Raw genomic sequence first — 20,129 nt, forward strand, 5'->3', positions numbered from 1 at the left:
AAACTGTAAACATTTTTGAGAATCTTTTTTTAAGAGCTAATAAATGATAAGATAAAACATGTTTACATGTGGGAATACCGACAATATCATAAAAATGACAGGTCTGCCCTGTCATTTAATTTTTGAATTCATGCTTTCCCAATCAAGTCTAACAGCAATTTTTTAATTTAACAACTTGATTTTTTTTTTTTTTGGAAGCTCAAGGAGCCATAAAAATTTTGGAAAATTATGAAGGCTTATTTCAGAAGATATCACAACTTACTAAAAAGCTGTAATAATCGAGACATTTATATGTTCTTGCATAAACAGACCGAAGAAACAGAATAGAACACAGAAGAACTGGCCGTATGAAAAATGACATTACAAATCAAAGGGGGAAGAATATTCCATGAATCAGGACGAGATCATTGGCTTTCTGTTTGGATAAAGATAAAATACAATCCCTATCTCACATCATACAGAATTGCAGAATGGATTTGCAAAAAATAAACTAAAACTTGCCAGAGAAAATATTTTTGGAAGAAATAGACCAGAAGCTTTAAGAATTGAGGCTAGAGAAGAATTTCTTTATTAAGATACAGAAATCAAATCCATTAAGGAAAAAAAATGTTAACTTGGTTACATTAATATAATAAGAAGATTCCATCTGAAAAATTACACTAAATACAGATATCTCAAACTGGAGAGGATATTTACAATGCATATAATCGCCAAAGAATTGGCATTTTATATAATAACTTCTCTGTAGTAACTCCTGTATAATATGTGCAAAAAAGGCAGACATCACAATTAAAAAAAAATGGCAAAGGATATGAACAGGCACTTTTCAGAGAAAGAACCCAACTAAAGATAAGCAAATGAAAATATGCTCAGGAAAATGCATAATATGAGATACGTTTTATAAACAACCTGGCAGAATTTACAGAGACTAATCGCACCAAAAGTTGGTGAAGTTGTGAAGAAACAGGGCCTAATATACATTATTAGTTGTAGGATGAATTAGAAGAAGATACCAAGTGGGTAGTATCTTGCATATGAATTTGGCAACATCATGAAGATGTGCAACCCCATGACCCATGAGTTTTCCTACAAAACAGCAACCCTAGAGAAACACTGTAGTGCTTGAGCACAAGATGACTTGTACTGGGATGTTGATTGCTGCACTGTTTGTAATGGGGGTAAAAATAGAAGCATCTTGATTCTTCCTTGGTAGCAAATGGGGTATCATATAAACATTAAAATGAATAATAATAGATTTACATGGGTCAATATAAATAATAGAAACACAATAACATCTAATATTTTATTAAATCTAGCTTTGCCAAATCTAACCTGTCATTTCCCTCTCTCTTATTTTTTATTGACAGTAAAAATAAAATGTTAACGTTGCCTTCTTAAACCTTTTAATGCTTCTAGTCTGCTTGTTGAGTGCTTAATTGTTTCACTGACACAAGGTGGTTTTCTCCCCTGCTGCTCTGTGTCCCATTAAGCACTTGTTCATATGTTCAAGTCTCTGGCCTTTTAAGCCACATTGGTTCTAGAAGGCATGGGTCCTGGTGGATTGGTACAAGTCCAATAACTGATCTTGACTCCTCAGATAGTGCCAGAACCAATTCAGTTTTACCATTCATCCCTAATACTACAGTATTTTCTGCTTCAAAAATCTTTTTAATACCAAGTATACCAAGAAGACTCATCACCACCATTTATTATCTGGGTTGAAAGAATTCCTTTTTAAAAATTATTTTTGGGGCACCTGGTGGCTCCGTTGAGTGTCTGACTTTGACTCAGGTCATGATCTCATGGTTCATGAGTTTGAGTCCCACATCAGGCTCACTGCTGTCAGTGCACAGCCCACTTCAGATCATCTGCCCCCCCCCCCCGCCCCTCCCCTGTTCGTGCTCTGTGAAAAAATAAATACAACATTAAAAAAAAAATTATTTTTAAGGTATTTTACAAATAATTTACAAATGTAAGAATATAAGGGAGTGAAAGACTATTAAATATTTAATAAGAACTTAAATACAGCAAACCAAGTTTTTATTCCATATTTTCCTGGGTTTGAAGATACACATATGTGTGTGTGTGTGTGTGTGTGTGTGTGTGTGCGCGTGTGTGTGTGTGTGTGTGTGTATCCATCTATCCAAATGGGCAGGAGCCCCTGAGTGTGACTAACTGTTCATCAGTTGTCATGCATGAACTTCTACAGACTGATTCTGTTTTAAATACACCTCTAACAGAGTCTAGCTTATCATAACTTCTGGTTTTTCTTATACTCGCATTGGCAAGACACAGTACTTAAGAAATTTTTAAAAAAGTCTTCATTTTGTTGAAGAGAGGATGGCCACCAGGTGCTCCATAGTTGCAAAACATTTTCATTTTGAAACTTGTATACACCTTTTAGATTGGTCAATCAGATTTTTAATGTCTGTATCACCTGTTTCTTCTCATTATCTCTCTATAATACCTGTCTTCAGCATCTGTCTATTTGAAACCATATCAAGGAAATTGTGATGCACAGATGAAATAAAAGATGAAAGAATACTGTCATGTGTCCTTTTAGAAAAATGAGATGGTCTAGTTTTTTGTCACAAAATATTGCACTGTGAAGATTTTTGTTTAATAAGTAACTAGATGAAAATGCCATTTTTTTTGGTCCTTAGAAATATTCACTCATTCTTGAGTTTGAGAAAACTTATGCAGGATAACATCTGAGGGAACAGACTCTGAGATTTTACTTATAATGATGATTTTCACCATCTTCATTAGGTGCCGCTAATCACTCTGCGTTAATCTTTGGACTCACTTAATAAATATGAAATAGCTTCCTCTGTCCGTTTTTTTTTCTTTGCCGTTACGGCCAGAGAATTAAAAAAAAAAAATCTGAATTCTCCACTGTGTTCAGTTAAAGCTAAAACCAGGCAACAAAGATGGAGGATGTTGTCTCCAGATTTCTTTTCTACCTTCTTGAAAGATGTGGTATACTTTGGGCAACACGGTAAGAAAGCTGAAGGGTGATGTCATGGGGTATTGATTTCCACCGTTGCATTATCCCTCTGAGCACTTCCATCATTCTTTCATTTTCTTATTATTTTAATCTTTTTTAAGATAGTTAGGAATAATTGATGAGTAAAGATGACATAATTTCTAGAATGTTGAACTAGCATAATATATCTTAGATTTATAAAAAGATCCAGTGGATTCATGGTAATTGCAAGATAGAATGAATTTTATTCTATGTATTCTGTTTTTAAAAATGTATTTTCCATTTTGTTCTGTGAAAGACTTCTAATAAAAAGCCATGAAATACCAATATTTATAAACATTTGAAACTTTTCAACAAAAAACTTGAAAACAGAAATTTTATCTAAAGCACCCTGATGGTGTACTGAATGTTAAACACTAGGTGCAGGTGAGTCAAAATGTCCTGTAAAGAAGCATTTTGTAAAATCTGTTGTGATAGTTTTCACATGGCTATAGGTATCTTTGGTGCTGTTTTAAAACTTGCAGACAGTTTAAATATGACACTGTTAATGATAAAACTGAATTGACAAAGAATTTCTAGGTAGATATTAATCTAGCCAGCTTTTTCAGTTACACCTTTTCTCAATTCTTATATCCAGAAAGGGCTTGGTATACTCAGCTAATGACCCCATGAAGGGTAGGTGTGTGTTACATAATAAGGAAAGGCATCACCTCTGTGATTCTGGACAGTCCAGGCTGACGGAGATGAACACTTACATATAGGTCAAACTAGTTAAATATAGAACAGCCGTTATCAAAGGCAGTTGCCAGGGGCGCGACGGCATCAGCTTTGTTTCTATGGCGGAAGACTTTGCAGATGGTAAGAACAGAGCTAGAGGCCAGTGAACTAAAAAGGATTTAAACTCTTTGGTAAAGGGCTTATTGATGAGTCAGCTGTAATCTGTGAACATTAATCTTGACATCTTCCTTACCTGACTCCTAATTTATTGCAAGAAGAACTTACCTTTATTTAAGTAACACACCTGTAAAAATTGATGTGGTTGTACTGACTAGGTTGGGGAAGGCACTTGATGACAGGTCACAAGATTAGTAAGGTTGTGAAAAGGTCAGAATTAATACTGAATTATGTGTAAGACAGATTGCTCCTATGATCCTACAGTGTTCCTATTGTCTCTGGCTTCCCATCCACACAGATGACTTTTGAAGTTGGACTGAGAAGGAAGTCATGATTCCAGTGGCAACATAAGGCACACTGATAGCAAAATTCATACTTTTTTTTTTTAGCAGCTTTTTGTTTCATGCTAAATTGGCAGGCAACCTTGAATAAAAATGTCTTACGAAATAATGTAGAATCTCAGTTTTTTAGTGGCAAACAGCAGCGACCTTGTTTTGCACCAAATATGGCAAGAATACCCCATCATACAGAAGTGTTTGGTAAAGCTGAGGGTATAGTTCCAATTAGAAAGATAATCATTTTTGGTGTTAAATTTTTTTTTAGGCGACAGGCTATCACATATCATCAGACATCTGTTCGGTAAATATGACTATATTGAGAAAATAAGTTAAATTTTTTTTCAGATTTGAATTTAGTTTTTAATGGTGGAAAGAGAACAATCTTAAGTAGCGTTTAGGAAAAAAAAAACTAGTTAAATTTTGGAAACCTTGATGAACATAAGACTATCATCTTGCATAGAATTGCATTAAAGAGTGAACAATATTCCAAATATGAATAGTGAAGTATAAGTATTATAAGATACTTTATCTATTTTTAAAAATTTATTATTATGAAGTAAAATTGACTTTTCTAGTATTCAGTTTTATGAGTTTTAACACATGTATAGTTTCATGTAACCATCACCAAAGTCTAGATATGGAACATTTATCATCACCCCCCCCCCCACCCCTACTCAAATTCCCTCATGCTGTCTCCTTATGTCACTCTCCCTTTGCTAATAACTCCTGGATACTAATAATCTGTTCTCCATCCCTAGAAGTTTTGTCTTTTCAAGAATGTCATATAAATGGGATCGTAGTATGTAACCTTTGAGACTGGCTTCTTTCACTTGGCATATTGCCTTTGAGATACATCCAAGTTGTTGCATGTATCAGACATCTCCTTTTATTGTTGAGTAAAATTCCATTGTATGGATGTACTATAGTTTGTTTATCCATTCACCCACTTAAGGGCATTTGGGTTTCCAGTCTGGAGCAATTATGAGGAGAGCTGCTATATACCAAGGAGTGGAATTTCTGGATCATAGAGTATTTTATCTATTTGTGATTTTAAAAAATACTTTACATATTCAGGTTTGTTTTAGACCTAGTCTAATTTCAGCTTTGGAGCTGTTTTTCTTTTCCTACTTCTGATGTAACATTTCACCTTTCATCTTTGTGATGTTTTCCTGATTCTCTTTTTCTTCAGGTTGCCTTTACTGTAGACATCATATGGTATTGCAGCCCAGAACCTTCTTGCTTTTATATTTCTCCGGTTTAATTATGTGATTCATCTTCTTACAGAATCTAGTTTGCCACTAGATTCTTCTTTACTGCTTGTAGATGACTTTCAGATCTATCTTTCTCTCTTTTGTCTAGTTGCATGTATCTTTTTTTTCCTAGAGGTCATTTCTTTTTATATATATATATATATATATATATATATATATATATATATATATATATATAATTGTTTGTTTGTTTGTTTGTTTATTTATTTATTTATTTGAGGGGGAGAGGGGCAGAAAGAGAGGGAAAGAATCCCAAGCACACTCTGCACTGTCAGTGCAAAGTCCTACACTGAGCTCGAACCCACAAACCATGAGATCATGACCTGAGCTGAAGTCAAGAATTGGATGCTCAACCAACTGAGCCATCCAGATGCCCCTGGAGGACATTTCTAATTAGATGTTCTGTTGACACTTTAATATTATTATAGTAGAAACTTTAAAAAAAATTTCTTTTGCGTCTTTTCATTCTGCATCTTTCTTATCCTAACTACAAGGTATTTCTTATCTTTGTTGTCACTTCCCCCTTCCACATGCAGGCACTAATCAAATCTAGGACTTTGTTTTTTTATTTTATTTTATTTTTATTTTTCTGATTTTTTTTAGAGATAGAAGGCTCACATGATCGAGGGGCAGAGAGAGAGAGAGAATCCCATGAGGGACAGAGAGAAAGAGAGGGAAGAGTAGAACTTTGCTTTTTTAGTCATCACCACTTCTATTACCAAAATAAACTTACAGATTCTGTTTACCTTATTTATGTACCATTGTTTCTCGCTGACCTAACTGCAGTCTTATTATTATGAAGTAAAATTGACCTTTATCTTCTGCAGTTTCTTTGTCTGCATATGGTATAGTTGTATTTATAGCTATGTGAAAGGGCTGAAGATACTATCTGGACTGAAAAAAGGGTTACAAACTACTTACATAGCACCAAATTAATAATAGGAGTTATTTCCAGCTAGTTGAATTTTGGATGATTGTGATTTCTTTACATTTTTTCGTATTTTTCCACATTTTCTATAATCATGTATTTTGCAAATAGAAACAAAAATAACAGTTTTAAATACTTTTCTTTTTTAATTTTTTATTTTTTAAAATTTACATCCAAATTAGTTAGCATATAGTGCAACAATGATATCAGGAGTAGATTCCTTAGTGCCCCTTACCCATTTAGCCCATCCCCCCTCCCACTACCCCTCCAGCAACCCTCAGTTCTCCATATTCATGAGTCTCTTCTGTTTTGTCCCTCTCCCTGTTTTTAGATTATTTTTGTGTCCCTTCCCTTATGTTCATCTGTTTTGTCTCTTAAAGTCCTCACATGAGTGAAGTCATATGATATTTATCTTTCTCTGACTAATTTCACTTAGCATAATACCCTCCAGTTCCATCCACGTAGTTGCAAATGGCAAGATTTCATTCTTTTTGATTGCTGAGTAATACTCCATTGTATATATATATACCACCTCTTCTTTATCCATTCTTCCATCGATGGACATTTGGGCTTTTTCCATACTTTGGCTGTTGTCGATAGTGCTGCTATAAACATGGGGCTGCATGTGTCCCTTCAAAACAGCACACCTATATCCCGTGGATAAATGCCTAGTAGTGCAATTGCTGGGTCTAGGGTAGTTCTATTTTTAGTTTTTTGAGGAACCTCCATACTGTTTTCCAGAGTGGCTGCCCCAGCTTGCATTCCCATTTTTAAAAATTTTTTAATGTTTGTTTATTTTTGAGAGAGAGACAGAGACAGAGCGTGAGCAGGGGAGGGGCAGAGAGAGAGGGAGGCACGGAATCCGAAGCAGGCTCCGACTCCAATCATGACTGAGCCAAAGTCGGATGCTCAACCCACTGAGCCACCCAGGCGCCCTAAATAGTTTTCAAAGAATAGTTAATATTCAGGAAAATACAAGATTCAGTGAGCTCCCAATTTTTTAACTAAAATAAATTTAAAATATAAAAATAAATCTAGAGAATGTTAACAGCATTTATCTTTAGGTATTATATAGTATATATCATAGGTATGATAGGACATAGTTTATTTTTAACTTATTTCTATTTGTTTTACAACTTCTGCTCAGTTAGTATCTAATGCTTTTATAATGAAGTAAATATTAAAAATATTATATCCTTTTTAGAGGGTTAATGAATACCAACCATATCTAATCCTGAATCACATGTACCCATCATTTATATTAACCATATGTAAGTCAAGTTTTCACATATTCTGTTAATCTCTGATGGGTTATTTTTGTTGTTGTTTTTGTTGTTTAAAAAAAAAAGAAAAGAAAATGTATAGAGTATACTTCCTTCTTTGGTTCCTAATGGGAGACTTAAATACTTGACTATAAATTGTTAGAAGGTCCATGTTAACTTAACCTAGTGAATTATTAGCATTTGGAAGTATTTGCATCTATTAAAGGTTCACAGTACATAAAATTATTTTCTTGTAATAATGACTCTATATTCAATAAACTCAAACAGAAATCACTATGCAGAAGAAACAGCACCCCCTTGACTAGTCCTTCTATAAACTGTGTCTCTGTTCTCACTTTACTGTTAGGAAGAAGTAATCTGTTTTCATGTGATGTAACAGAATGTGAATCGTGCTCACTTCCTTCCCTCATCTGCCCCCTTTCCAGGTGGCCTCCGAGTGGAGTTACTGTTCACAGCCGTATAGTGTGACAAACAAACATTAAACCTGCTGCAGCTGGGATAGTTCTCTCACCAAAACTCAGGGAAAATGGGAGGGAGTTGCCCTTCACTGACTTAAGACATGGATCTGATAATTATGAATTCTTCTTTCAAATAGTGAGAGAAGAAATGTGTGTCATTGAACAGGTTGTTATTTGGTGGGCTGTTCACATTCATCAGTAAATAATGTGTAGTTTTGTTTTATGGCTATTAAATATGAGGTTCTGGAATGCCTTTGAGAGCACAGCAGCCATGATTGATTATACTTCCTGTATTTATTAGTCAAAATGCAGCAAAATCAATCTGTGGAAGCTTTGTTTTGCTTTTTTTAAATTAGTTTGTTTAATAATATATTCAAGTTATGACCTTTAATATAATTTCTTCCCTTTCTAGCTTGGTGCTAACAGTGGTTTGCACATAATCATCTTTGATGAAATTGACGCCATCTGCAAGCAGAGAGGGAGCATGGCTGGTAGCACAGGAGTTCATGACACTGTCGTCAACCAGTTGCTGTCCAAAATTGATGGGGTAGAGCAGCTGAACAACATCTTAGTCATTGGTATGTTTGCTTTAAAAAAACAAAAGTTCTATGATTTCAAAAACATGAGATAAATAGGTTCTGAATTAAGATCTGAGCAGGTTGTAATTACACTGTACTGCCCATGTTTCCAAATTAGAATCAAGTGATATTGAAGAATTTGACTGTTTTAATGTCTGGCCTTAATAGGACAAATAAAAGATGGGTTTTAGTGACTCATGGGTGTATGCTTACAGCTCAAAGATGAAAAAGACAGCAGAGTGTAATGCAGTGGTTTTCAAATTGCATCCTGTAGGCCTCCAGGGGCCCCAGAGGTGCCTCAGGGTCTGTGAGTGAGCTTCAGATCATGTATCCCAGTGGTAACTTCTTTTAATTGCTTCATGTACTCAGATTCTTCTTCTCCTCCTCCTCCTCCTCCTCCTCCTTCTCCTCCTTCTTCCTTCTTCCTTCTTCTTTCTTGCTTCTTCTTCTTTTTTTGAAATGTTTTTATTTATTTTTGAGAGAGGGAGACAGGCCGAGCATGAGCTGGGGAGGGGTAGAGACAGAGGGAGGCACAGAATCCGAAGCAGGCTCCAGGCCCCGAGCTGTCAGCACAGAGCCCAAACGTGGGGCTCGAACTCACGAACCGCGAGATCACGACCTGAGCTGAAGTCAGACGCTTAGCCACCTGAGCCACCCAGATGCCCCTGTACTGAGATTCTTCTTAAGATGACTTTAGAAACAAAACAAAACAAAACAAAACTTCTGCTGCTTAGGAAGGTTGAAAACCATTGGCCTACGGAAAAGGAGAGGGACGTTGAGGTTGGACAGATTACATTCACATACATTGCCCCTCTCTCACTTTGATAGGCTACTTATCCTCTCTGAACCTTACATTCTCTTTTTAAATATTTGAAGTTTTCATTACATTTATATTTCATTGGCAGTGTAGTGAAATACTAAAGCAGAGTCTTCAGGTTATTTTCATTAGAACAGATCAAGAACAAATCATATTTTTATTTGAGAATAATTGACTTTCTATTTGATGTTTATAAAATGTCTTAGCTTGTTTGAGAAATCATTATTCTCAATTACTGAAGGGACATTTTATCTTATTTTTCAACTTTGTTGTTTTGTTTTAAAATTTGTGCTCAGGAATGACCAACAGACCAGATCTGATAGATGAGGCTCTCCTTCGACCTGGAAGACTGGAAGTTAAAATGGAGATAGGTAAGCAGGTCTGTCACCGATTGGGAGAAGGGTGTATGTTTAGAGTTCATTAGTAAGAGCAAAGTCATGTAACTTAACACTAGATAGAAAAGTTGTATGTCGTGAGGAGCACAGGTTTACCTGCTTAAGTACCTATCAGAAAAGCATTAGGATTATAATAATTTCTATTTTATTTTCAATTTTATCAGGCTTACCAGATGAGAAGGGTCGACTACAGATCCTTCACATCCACACAGCAAGGATGAGAGGGCATCAGTTACTCTCTGCTGATGTAGACATTAAAGAACTGGCTGTAGAGACCAAGAATTTCAGCGGTGCTGAACTGGAGGGTCTGGTGCGGGCGGCACAGTCCACTGCTATGAACCGACACATAAAGGTCAGTAAAATCAGGGTGCTTGGGGGGCTCAGTCGGTGGGGCACCCGACTCTTGATTTTGACTCAGGTCATGATCTCACGGGCTCATGGGATCAAGCCCTGCGTCGGGCTCTGCGCTGGCAGCATGGAGCCTGCTTGGGATTCTGACTCTCCTTCTCTCTCTGCCCCTCTCCCACTCACATGCACTCTCTCTTTCTCCAAATAAATAAACATTAAAAAAAAAAAAAAGGTCAGTAAGATCACTAACAAATTAGGAGCCTGCAGCTCTATAAATACTGTGTCAATATTCTTCCTTTCACATGTGCCAAGGGCTATGGTAATGCTGACTTTTGATAGAGAAGAGATATGGTAAAAATAGGAATAGTCGGTTGCCAGATCTTCAGAGTAGCAGGAAGAAATGTAATGGCGGCATCTGCCCCATGGTAACCACTGACACATTTGCCTTCGATTGACGCCATCTGATAATGACATGTGAAGATGAAGATTTCGAAGGATTTTATTTTTAATGTTTGTGCTATGTCGTAACGTGTCATAGGAAATTGTGTTCTCTACAATGCTAGAATTATGGGGGCTGCTTCATTCAGCACATACACCGAATACCTGCTATTTTCTGACTATTAAGCTGGTGACACATCATCATATGTTTGGCCATGTCTCTCATGGAGCCACGAGCTCCATGACCTCGCCTCTCAAGGAATTTAGAGTCAAGCAGATGGACCTGTTTGCAAATTAGTATAATAATGTTATTGATATTATGATAGAAATACATACGAGGATACTTTTATGTTGATAAAATGCTTTCGAATCTTTATCATTCCTTCTCCTCTTTAGATGGATGGATGACTCCCAGATTGCCGTCTCATCTCTTGAAAGTTTCTTTCTCCCACTTTCAGATTTATACTAAATATCTCTACCTGGGTGTTTTATCAGGTCTCAAATTTAATATTCCAAAACCAAATTCACTGTCTTTTTTTTTTTTTTAAGCTACTTTCCTTCTTGTTCATATTTTCCTGTTTATCCCAAGTTCCCAGGCTTTAAACTTCAGGATTCTCTTTAATTCCTGTCACTCCAGCGTGTCCTACATCAAGTCGTTTGGCAAATGTCGCTTCTGTCTTGGCAGGTGTCTTTCAGTTTCTACCCACCTTCTGTTGGATTAGTCTTCCTGTTTCATACTGTTGTGCCCTACAGAAGCTTTCAGCACAAAGTACAGACTTCTTAGCCAGATCTTTAAAGTCCTCTAGATCTGACCCCGAACTAACCTTTCCAAATGTGTTCCCAGTTCTTCTCCATACTTCAGCCAAACTGAAATACTACTCACTGGTCATCAGACATTAATTTATTTTTTCACTTTTTTGCTTTTGCAGAAGTCTTTACGGTCTGCGTTTACTTACCTTTTTAATACCTAGTTCACATGCCACCACTTTCTTCAAACCTTTTCTGATTGTTCTCCTTCAAGAAGTATGTACTGTCTTCCTTCTTGAGGTAGTAATGTATCGCTTTGTGGTACCTTCAGTTGACTTTGGTTCACCGTAGATTAATTCGGCACCTACCCTCTGCCAGACGCTGTGCTAGCAGTTAATGCTACACCTGAAAGAAGTAAACCAACCGCCTGCCCCTGAGCAGCTCACAGTTTAATCTCCCCATTCAGGAACAGAAAGTACAGGAGAGTTAAGGAAGTGAAAGCGTGTCAGAGCTGGTCAACTTGTGGGGTGAGAGGATGCTTCACAGAGGAATTTCTGGGCGGATGTGTTTCTTGGTGGTATAGGACATTTTAGGTAGAGGGCAAAGGAACAGAGACACAAAATAGCATGGTGTCTTAGGGTAATTCAGTATCGCTTCAGCATAAAAGGTAGCGGAGGGGAGGTAGAGAGAGACGTTGTGAGGAACAAGTCAGGAGACTAAAGCAGGGAGTGGAGCACAAAGAGCCTTTTATACTGTGCTAAGAAGTATGGACTTTTTTCCTGTGAGTAGTGCTAAGCCATTGAAGAGTTTTAAGAATAGCAGTGACATAGTGCTAAAACAGAAGCTCACTCTGACAGCTGTGTCGAGTGGAGTATTGAGGAGAGTGGAGTTGGCAACATCCTATCACTCGTTCTAACCTGAGGATTAGCAAACTATGGCCCGTGGGCCATATCCAGTTAACCACCCATTTTTATATATAATGTCTTCTGGGAACACACCCATTTATTTATGTGTTATGTATGGCTGCCTTCATGCTACAATGGTAGAGTTGAGTATTTGCAATAAGGACTGCATTGCCCACAAAGCCTAAAATAGTTACTGTCTCATTTTCTACGGAAAAAGTTTGTCAACCCCTGTTCTAGACTTTAAGTCCATATCTTATTCATGTCTGAATCTCCCCCAGTGCCCTAAATAGGTCTAAATACTGAGAACAGAGCAGGTGTTTGGTAAATATTTCTAGTAAACTCACGTATGTATTCTGAATTAAGCTCTACCTATAAGTCGTAATTTCCCTACATAATAGAAGTGACTTTGTTCTAGCTCAGGGATGCCAAAGGTCAGGATAGTGTAGAAATATAGTACTGGGTCCTTCATAGAATGGATCCATCCATCCATCCATCCATCATTCCTTCATCCTTCCTCCTTGCTTTAAGAAATGTCTTAGAAGGGATGGGGACTTCAAGAAAAATTGTGTGAATGCTATGAAAATTGTTCCCCACCATACTGATCTCTCAGAACACATCAGTGCATCTTGGTTTAATCCACAGTGGCTCGTGTATTATCAGAGTTTTCGTATATGCACTGGCCACCAGATTATTTTCTTAGTCACTTGTAATTTTTACCACAATAGTCCTAATCCAAAATGTCATTCTAAGCCATTGTCTCACAAAGAAACACACATTCTTCAAGCATGTGTTGGGTTTATCTACACACGAGGCACTGAGGAATGTTGGAAAGATCACAGATTTTGTAGTCAGTAGGTGTGGCTCTGCATTATAATTCTTATACTTTATTTCTGTCAAGGGGAAATAACTACTTACCTCATCAGGTAAGTACCTCATCAGTGAAAATTAAATCAGATACTGTATATGGAAATGCCTTACAGACTAGATAAATGTTAATTATTTCCAATTTCGTTATTATTGGCTGGTTTGAGAGCATACCATAAATATCCTTTCCAGTGTCTGAGTTTCTGAGTTTGTTGACTGTTTGCAGTTACAGTTTTTTTCACTGTAAGTGTTAGTTACCACTGTACAGAGTATGTTATCCTTCAGATTTGCAAGTAAGAAGTAGTGCAAATAGTTGATTTTCTTTCCTTCACTTTTCCCATGTTTTTGCTTTCAAACTTAAGGTAATGCATATTGACTTGTGATCAGTATCTTTTGTATCAAACAGCTTTTAATTTTTTACAGTGTTTATGAAATATCTAATACAAGGGACTTCAGGGAAGGGACTTATAGGCCACTAACCCTTAGTCCCCAGAAAGAAATAACGTGAACATCTATTATTGCCTTTTCTGCATTTAAAAAAATCTGTCATCAAAACACTGTTTTCACAACAAGACTCCTCAGCTGAACGAAAGGCGTCCAGTTGTAGTATTTCCATTGCTGTAGATGTTTATAGCTTTGCTAGTAATGATTGAGGAATAAGTGTTTAATTTGAAGCTTTTGATCTAAAGTTGAGACAGAACTTTAAAACATCCATAGCATTCAACTGTTCGTTCTAATGTCCTGTTTCTGCATTATAAAAAGCCAGTATTGGTTTTATTTTGTTTCCTTTTCAAAAGATTTAGGCTTAAATAAACTCAGGTGGACTCAACTAAATGAGTCTTCCCTGTTAGACTGTTTTCTTCAAGTTTTCTGAATCAAGTGGAAAATCCAGTCATAAACACCTGATGTGCATGTCATTTGTACTTGAACCCATGTTTGTGGTCAACTGAAATTCGTATGACATTTGGTTGTTTTTCTCTTGAAAGGACTTTCTGCTTCAGGTAGAAAAGACTCATAACCCAAATTTCTTCTGCTCTAATCGGTTGTAAGGAAGTAAATTGAGGACATGCACGCACACAAAACACACAGACACTTTCCACCTGAATCAAAGCTCTGATTTATGCTTACACAATTTCAATAACATTATTTCTTATTTTCTGTAGAATTTTGATTGATTAAGGTCATTCTGCCCTTAATTTGAGAGGAATGATAAGAACTTTGAAAGGTCAGATTTAAAAGGTTATGAAATTTAAGGGTGACCACTTGATAATTTGCTTGTGTTGAAATACAAGCTTATTAGTTTCTGCAGGTATAAGTTGAAAGATGTTGCCTCTTCTATATTGATTAGCTGTTATAAATAAAATGTAGAAAAAAATCACAGTAATTCAGACAAATGAGAAAAGGTTTTCTGAATGAGGAAACATTCAGAATTGTAGAATATTTTACTTTATTTTATTTTATTTTTTTAATTTACATCCCAGTTAGTTAGCTTATAGTGCACCAATGATTTCAGGAGCAGATTCCTTAATGCCCCTTAACCCATTTAGCCCATCCCCCCTCCCACAACCCCCTCCAGTAACCCTCAGTTTGTTCTCCATATTTAAGAGTCTCTTATGTTTTGTCCCCCTCCCTGTTTTTATATTATTTTTGCTTCCCTTCCCTTATGTTCATCTCAGAATTGTAGAATATTTTAAAATTAGATTTTACCAATTTTGACAAAATAGTAAAAGTTAGCTAAGAGAAGTCCTTAGGAAACTTATTTTAATGAAGAGGTAGGAATAATTTAGAATATTGATTGTTTACAATTAGGTAACTTCTAAAATTCCTGTAGCGCCTAACAAAAATTTGTTCTAAAATAACTCCCCTAGCCATCTAATTTACTTTTTTTTTTTTTTTTTTTTTTTTTAAAAGAGTAGTTATATTTTTCAACGTTTATTTATTTTTGGGACAGAGAGAGACAGAGCATGAACGGGGGAAGGGGCAGAGAGAGAAGGAGAGGGAGACACAGAATCGGAAACAGGCTCCAGGCTCTGAGCCATCAGCCCAGAGCCTGACGCGGGGCTCGAACTCACGGACCGTGAGATCGTGACCTGGCTGAAGTCGGACGCTTAACCGACTGCGCCACCCAGGCGCCCCTAATTTACTTTTAATTCATTGAGTGAGCCCTTTCTTAATGGCAAAAAGACAAGTTTCACACAGTTTCAGTCCTGAAATCTGTCATACTTTTTGGCAAATGTGGAAAGGTAAGATTTTCCCTTCATATTGCTATATATTTCTATCATTTGAATTTAGTTTCACTAGCAGAGGAAATCAGCACATAAAACATCATAATAAAAGTTCAGGGCTATATAGAGCGGGGACATTTGGAACGAGGCTGGTGGCTTCACTGGGGTTTTAATGTGATTCTGTCAGAGCTCCTTCACTTCCACCTGAGAGTTTACACCTTGTCAAATCCTTTAAGATGTGTCAAAAAGTTTTAATCAGAGTTTAAAACCTTTATGTAAGATTACCTGGGAAGGAAACCTTATATCCCTTAGTTAAATTATCCTACCCTTAATGTAAGAAAACGTACAGGCTTGTGTAGGATAAAATGAGATAATGGGTATTATGAAATGAGAAAATATATGCAAACATACTTTATAACCTATAAAGCACTATAGAGATGTCTATATTGTGAACTGAGCATTATAATTTTTTTCATAGAGGTGCTGTTTCCTGTAACACCATTTCCTTTCTTTAACTTAGAAATGTGAAGTAACTTAGAAATGGCACCTGGGTGGCTCAGTTGATTAAGCATCTTACTTCAGCTCAGGCCATGATCTCACGGTTCATAGGTTCAAGCCCTGCATCAAGCTCCTTGCTGACAGTGTGGAGCCTGCTTGGGATTCTCTCTCTCTCTCCCTCTCTCTACCCCTCCCCTACTCATGCTTTCTTTCTCTCTCCCTCTCTCTACCCCTCCCCTATTCATGCTTTCTCTCCCTCTCTCTCAAAATACATACATACATACATACGTACATACATACATACATACATAAATGTATGAATAAATATTTTGTAGGAGATTCCAGATGCCAGATTATATAGGGAAAAGTGAGAAAGGCTGTCTCCAATACCCCTTGTCTTTCCCTCTCCAGAGGTAGCCAACATTTGGGATGTATCTTTATAATCTTTTCTCTACATTTACAGTCATACAGATGTGTGCTTTTTAAAAAAGATTTTAATGGAATTATTCTGCAGTTTATATTTTTCACTTGGCAATATATATTGGGTAACTTTCCATCAATATGCACAAGTCTTCATTATTTTGGACAAATGCACAGTATTCTACAATATTACAACAATCTAAAATGTAAGATCCATGAGGGCAGGAACCCTGTTTTGAATTGTTATGTCTCTAGTGTCCAGAACAGTGCATAATAACTATTGTGAAAATGCTTGCCTATGCCTCCCTAAGTATATGTGAGAATCATTCTTTAGGGGAGACAGCTGGATATGTGTTCTCTTCTTGTTTCTAGTGTTGCTAGTGAGAGATATGCCAGTTTTACTCTGGTTTCTTTGCAGGTAACCTGTTTTTGTCACCAAAAAGTTGTCTAGGACTTCTCTTCACCTTTGGTGTTCTGATAGTTTATAGCAGTGTGTCTAGACAGATGTGGGTTTTTTTCATTTATCTAATGAGCACTCATTGAATCTTTTAAACTGCAAAGACACTGCTTCGGTTGCAGAGAACATTTTTTCTTCTGTCTCTTATTGTTCGTTTCTCTATCATCCTTTCTCTTCTCTCCTTCTGAGACTCCTCTCTGTTAAATTTTTGGATATGTCTTCTATGCTTTTTAACCTTTCTCTTTCACTTTCTGTCATTTCATGGGATTTGGGGCAGGAAGGGAGATAAATAAATGTATTCTGTTTTGCTGTCTTGATCCGGTTTCTGACATAGTTCCTTTTATCCCCTTAGTCTGACTTTTTACAAGATGTTTGTCATTTCATTTGTCTCAACAATCTGTTCCTAAAGGAACACGACTCGTGTTTTATAATAATCAATGGAAGGTTAATATTGCTTAATTTACTTTTGTTTTATAGTCAGATGTTTTTGAAGATACCTTTTTTAAAAAACACAGTGCCATTTACAAATTAGACTCACTTGCCTCGTGCTCTTGGGAGTGAGCCCAGTCGCGTTAAAAAATGTGCTAGTGTCTCAATCACTCATCAGGTCCAGGCAGCTCCAAGTGCTGATAAAGGCCTTGATGCTTCTCCAGATGTCTGTTCTAAGTGCTAGCTCCAGGTGCAGTAAGCAGAATATTTGGAGCTGGCACAAAGTATGAGCACAAAGCAAAATTGTAGGACCTTGGTCTTCTAGAATAATGGTTCACAAACCTAGCTGAGCATTAGAATCACCCGTGGCACTTTTTAAAACTATAAATGCGTGGACCCTCTGTTGAACCTGTCAGATCAAAATCCTGAAGGGAGTGGGGCTGGGCTTCTGTGTATCTTTAAAGGCTCTAGAGGTTATTCCGTATGTAGCCAAGGATGAGAACCGCTGTTCTTAGAGACCCTTTGCATGTATTTTCTCCTCCTTGTGCCTTATTTTGAAGGAAAAAAAACCCAAAACTCTCCAGCGTTCTTTGGTCCAAATGTGTCCTAATGTACGTAACCGGTACCCTCTGGTAGACACTTAATTTGCTTCTAATCTTCTGCTATTACAAATTACTCTAACAGATATCCTGATACATGTAACTTTGCATACATATGTGGATATACTCCTGGGATAAATCCCTAGAAGGGGAATTGTTCAGGCAAAAGTTATGTATGTTTGTGAATTTGAGAGAGATGTCTTTTGTCTGTGAAAATATGCTTTTTAAAAAAGTCCCCAGGTATTACATTCTTAGACCGAAAATAGTCTTAAATCTTGGAAGGCCTTACATTTTTGTTTTCATTCCTGATTAGGCCAGCACTAAAGTAGAGGTGGACATGGAGAAAGCAGAGAGCCTACAGGTGACAAGAGGAGACTTTCTTGCTTCTTTGGAGAATGATATCAAACCAGTGAGTATGGATATTGAGTGATGGATAAACTAAAAACAAACAAACCCACAATCGCCATTTTACCCAATATTCTGTGAGGTTATATGGTATGTACTTTTAAAAATCAGGAAATCTCAGGATTGGAAGTGTCCAGTAGGAGAAATATTTGCACATTAATGCTGATGACTGGGTAATTAGTACTTAAATTGAAATTATTCCTCATGATAGGGAGATCACCATCTCATAACACTTGGTACTCTCGGACTTCATTTTTGCCATTCAGTCGAGTGTAAAATGAGCTCTCATTTTGGCCTTGATTTGCAGTTCACTGATCACCTATGAATTTAAGTATCTCTGCGTATGTTTATTGGCTATATGAGTGTCTTCTGTGAAATGCTATTCATGTCTTTTGCCTGTTTTTCTGTTGTATTATTTATTCTTTATTTGGTCTGTTCAAGTTCTTTATATATTCTTAATAGTTATGTGTTGCAAGTATCTCCTTTGAAGACTAAAATCAATTTGTTTTAGCCCTTTTTTATGACTGTTGTGACTTTTAAATATAAAATAATTACTTTAACTTACTGAGCATTGGAAATGATTTCATCTTTTGCTGTTATCATTCGTAATAGTTACCAAAAATATTAGAGCCCAGCCTAACTGATCTATTCCAAGATTTTTTTAATGACAAATAATGTGGCTACCAGGAAGGAGAAGCTGAGATAACTTGCTTAGTTAAGTAATTAATAACTTCCTTTTATTTGTTCCAAGGGTCCAGGGGATAAAACAGAAAATATAATGACAGAATGAGTAAGGAAGACTCATCTATATGGTTAGCCTGGAGGGTCACTCTTTCCAGGTTCAGGTATCTTAAAGCTGCTGCTATGAAGCTTACAGCATATACTTGGAATAATTAAAGACAAAAAGCCAGCCAATCTGTATATTTCCTTCAATAGCCATTCAACAAGTGCTTACTAGACTCCTCCTTTATAACTTCTTACAGGGCCATCAAGTTTCTCATATCCAAAACAGGGAATGATAACTTTCTTCTGTGCACAGGAATCAAAGGACTAGTGCATTCAAGGACAAAAGCGTGGTCTGCAAAATGATTTGGTGGCAAAGTAACAGAGTAATGAGACCACTGTATGTTGTTGAGACAGTATTACAGAGGATGACTTTCTGTGAGGTGCAAGTTCTAAAGAGCTGTTAAAATCATTCCATATGTTGGATAATGAAAAATTGACTTTTTGAGGGATGTGGTAAATTTTTAAAATTTGAAGTTCTCAAGATATGTGACCTTTAGATTACGTTGAGTTATGTTTTCCTACTCATTTCTTCACTTGTTAACCTTTTAAAAACACAATTCCATTAAGTCGCTAAGTACTAAAGTTACTGATTACCCTTGGCAGCTGGTTTGGTGGGAGTTACAATTTAAAGCTAGAAGTTGCAAATGAAGAGGGATGTGATTTAAGCTCTAATATGTAGCAAGCACACATAAAATTATTATATATAGTGATTGCTTTTATTTCCTTTTTCTGATACTTTAGTCTTTCCTTGTAGTTGCTCATTTCTACCTCATTCTAAATCTTACATTTACACACATAAACTTACCTTGGTGCCATTTAACTTATGCCCCCACCACCAAGCTGATGTGGACAAGATCTCCTCAATGCCATTTCATTTCCCATTTTAATCCATGACACCGACAGTCAATGTCAGGATAGTGTCTTTGTCTGCTGAGCCAACTGTTTCTAAGTTGTAAGTCCATAATCTCTTTCTCCCTTTGTTCTTAACAGAAGGACACAACCAGTGTACTCCTCATAGAAACAAGCACATTGGAACCTACCCTTTCTCAGGGGTTACAAG

At 36.6% G+C, this 20,129-nt stretch overlaps 1 protein-coding gene across 2 annotated transcripts in view; it reads left to right on the plus strand.

The window, feature by feature from the left end:
* NSF (N-ethylmaleimide sensitive factor, vesicle fusing ATPase) overlaps positions 1-20,129 on the plus strand; it is a 147,578-nt gene that overhangs the window by 80,614 nt on the left and 46,835 nt on the right. For both annotated transcript variants that reach the window (XM_053893461.1, XM_019437488.2), the window contains exons 10-13: positions 8,571-8,736; positions 9,850-9,924; positions 10,113-10,300; positions 18,192-18,287. In XM_053893461.1, the coding sequence (XP_053749436.1) occupies positions 8,571-8,736; positions 9,850-9,924; positions 10,113-10,300; positions 18,192-18,287 (525 nt within the window). The remainder of the gene's footprint in view (positions 1-8,570; positions 8,737-9,849; positions 9,925-10,112; positions 10,301-18,191; positions 18,288-20,129) is intronic.

The sequence above is a fragment of the Panthera pardus genome, unplaced genomic scaffold, assembly GCF_024362965.1.
Source record: "Panthera pardus isolate Hobbes unplaced genomic scaffold, ASM2436296v1 HiC_scaffold_3, whole genome shotgun sequence".
Lineage (NCBI taxonomy): Eukaryota > Metazoa > Chordata > Mammalia > Carnivora > Felidae > Panthera > Panthera pardus.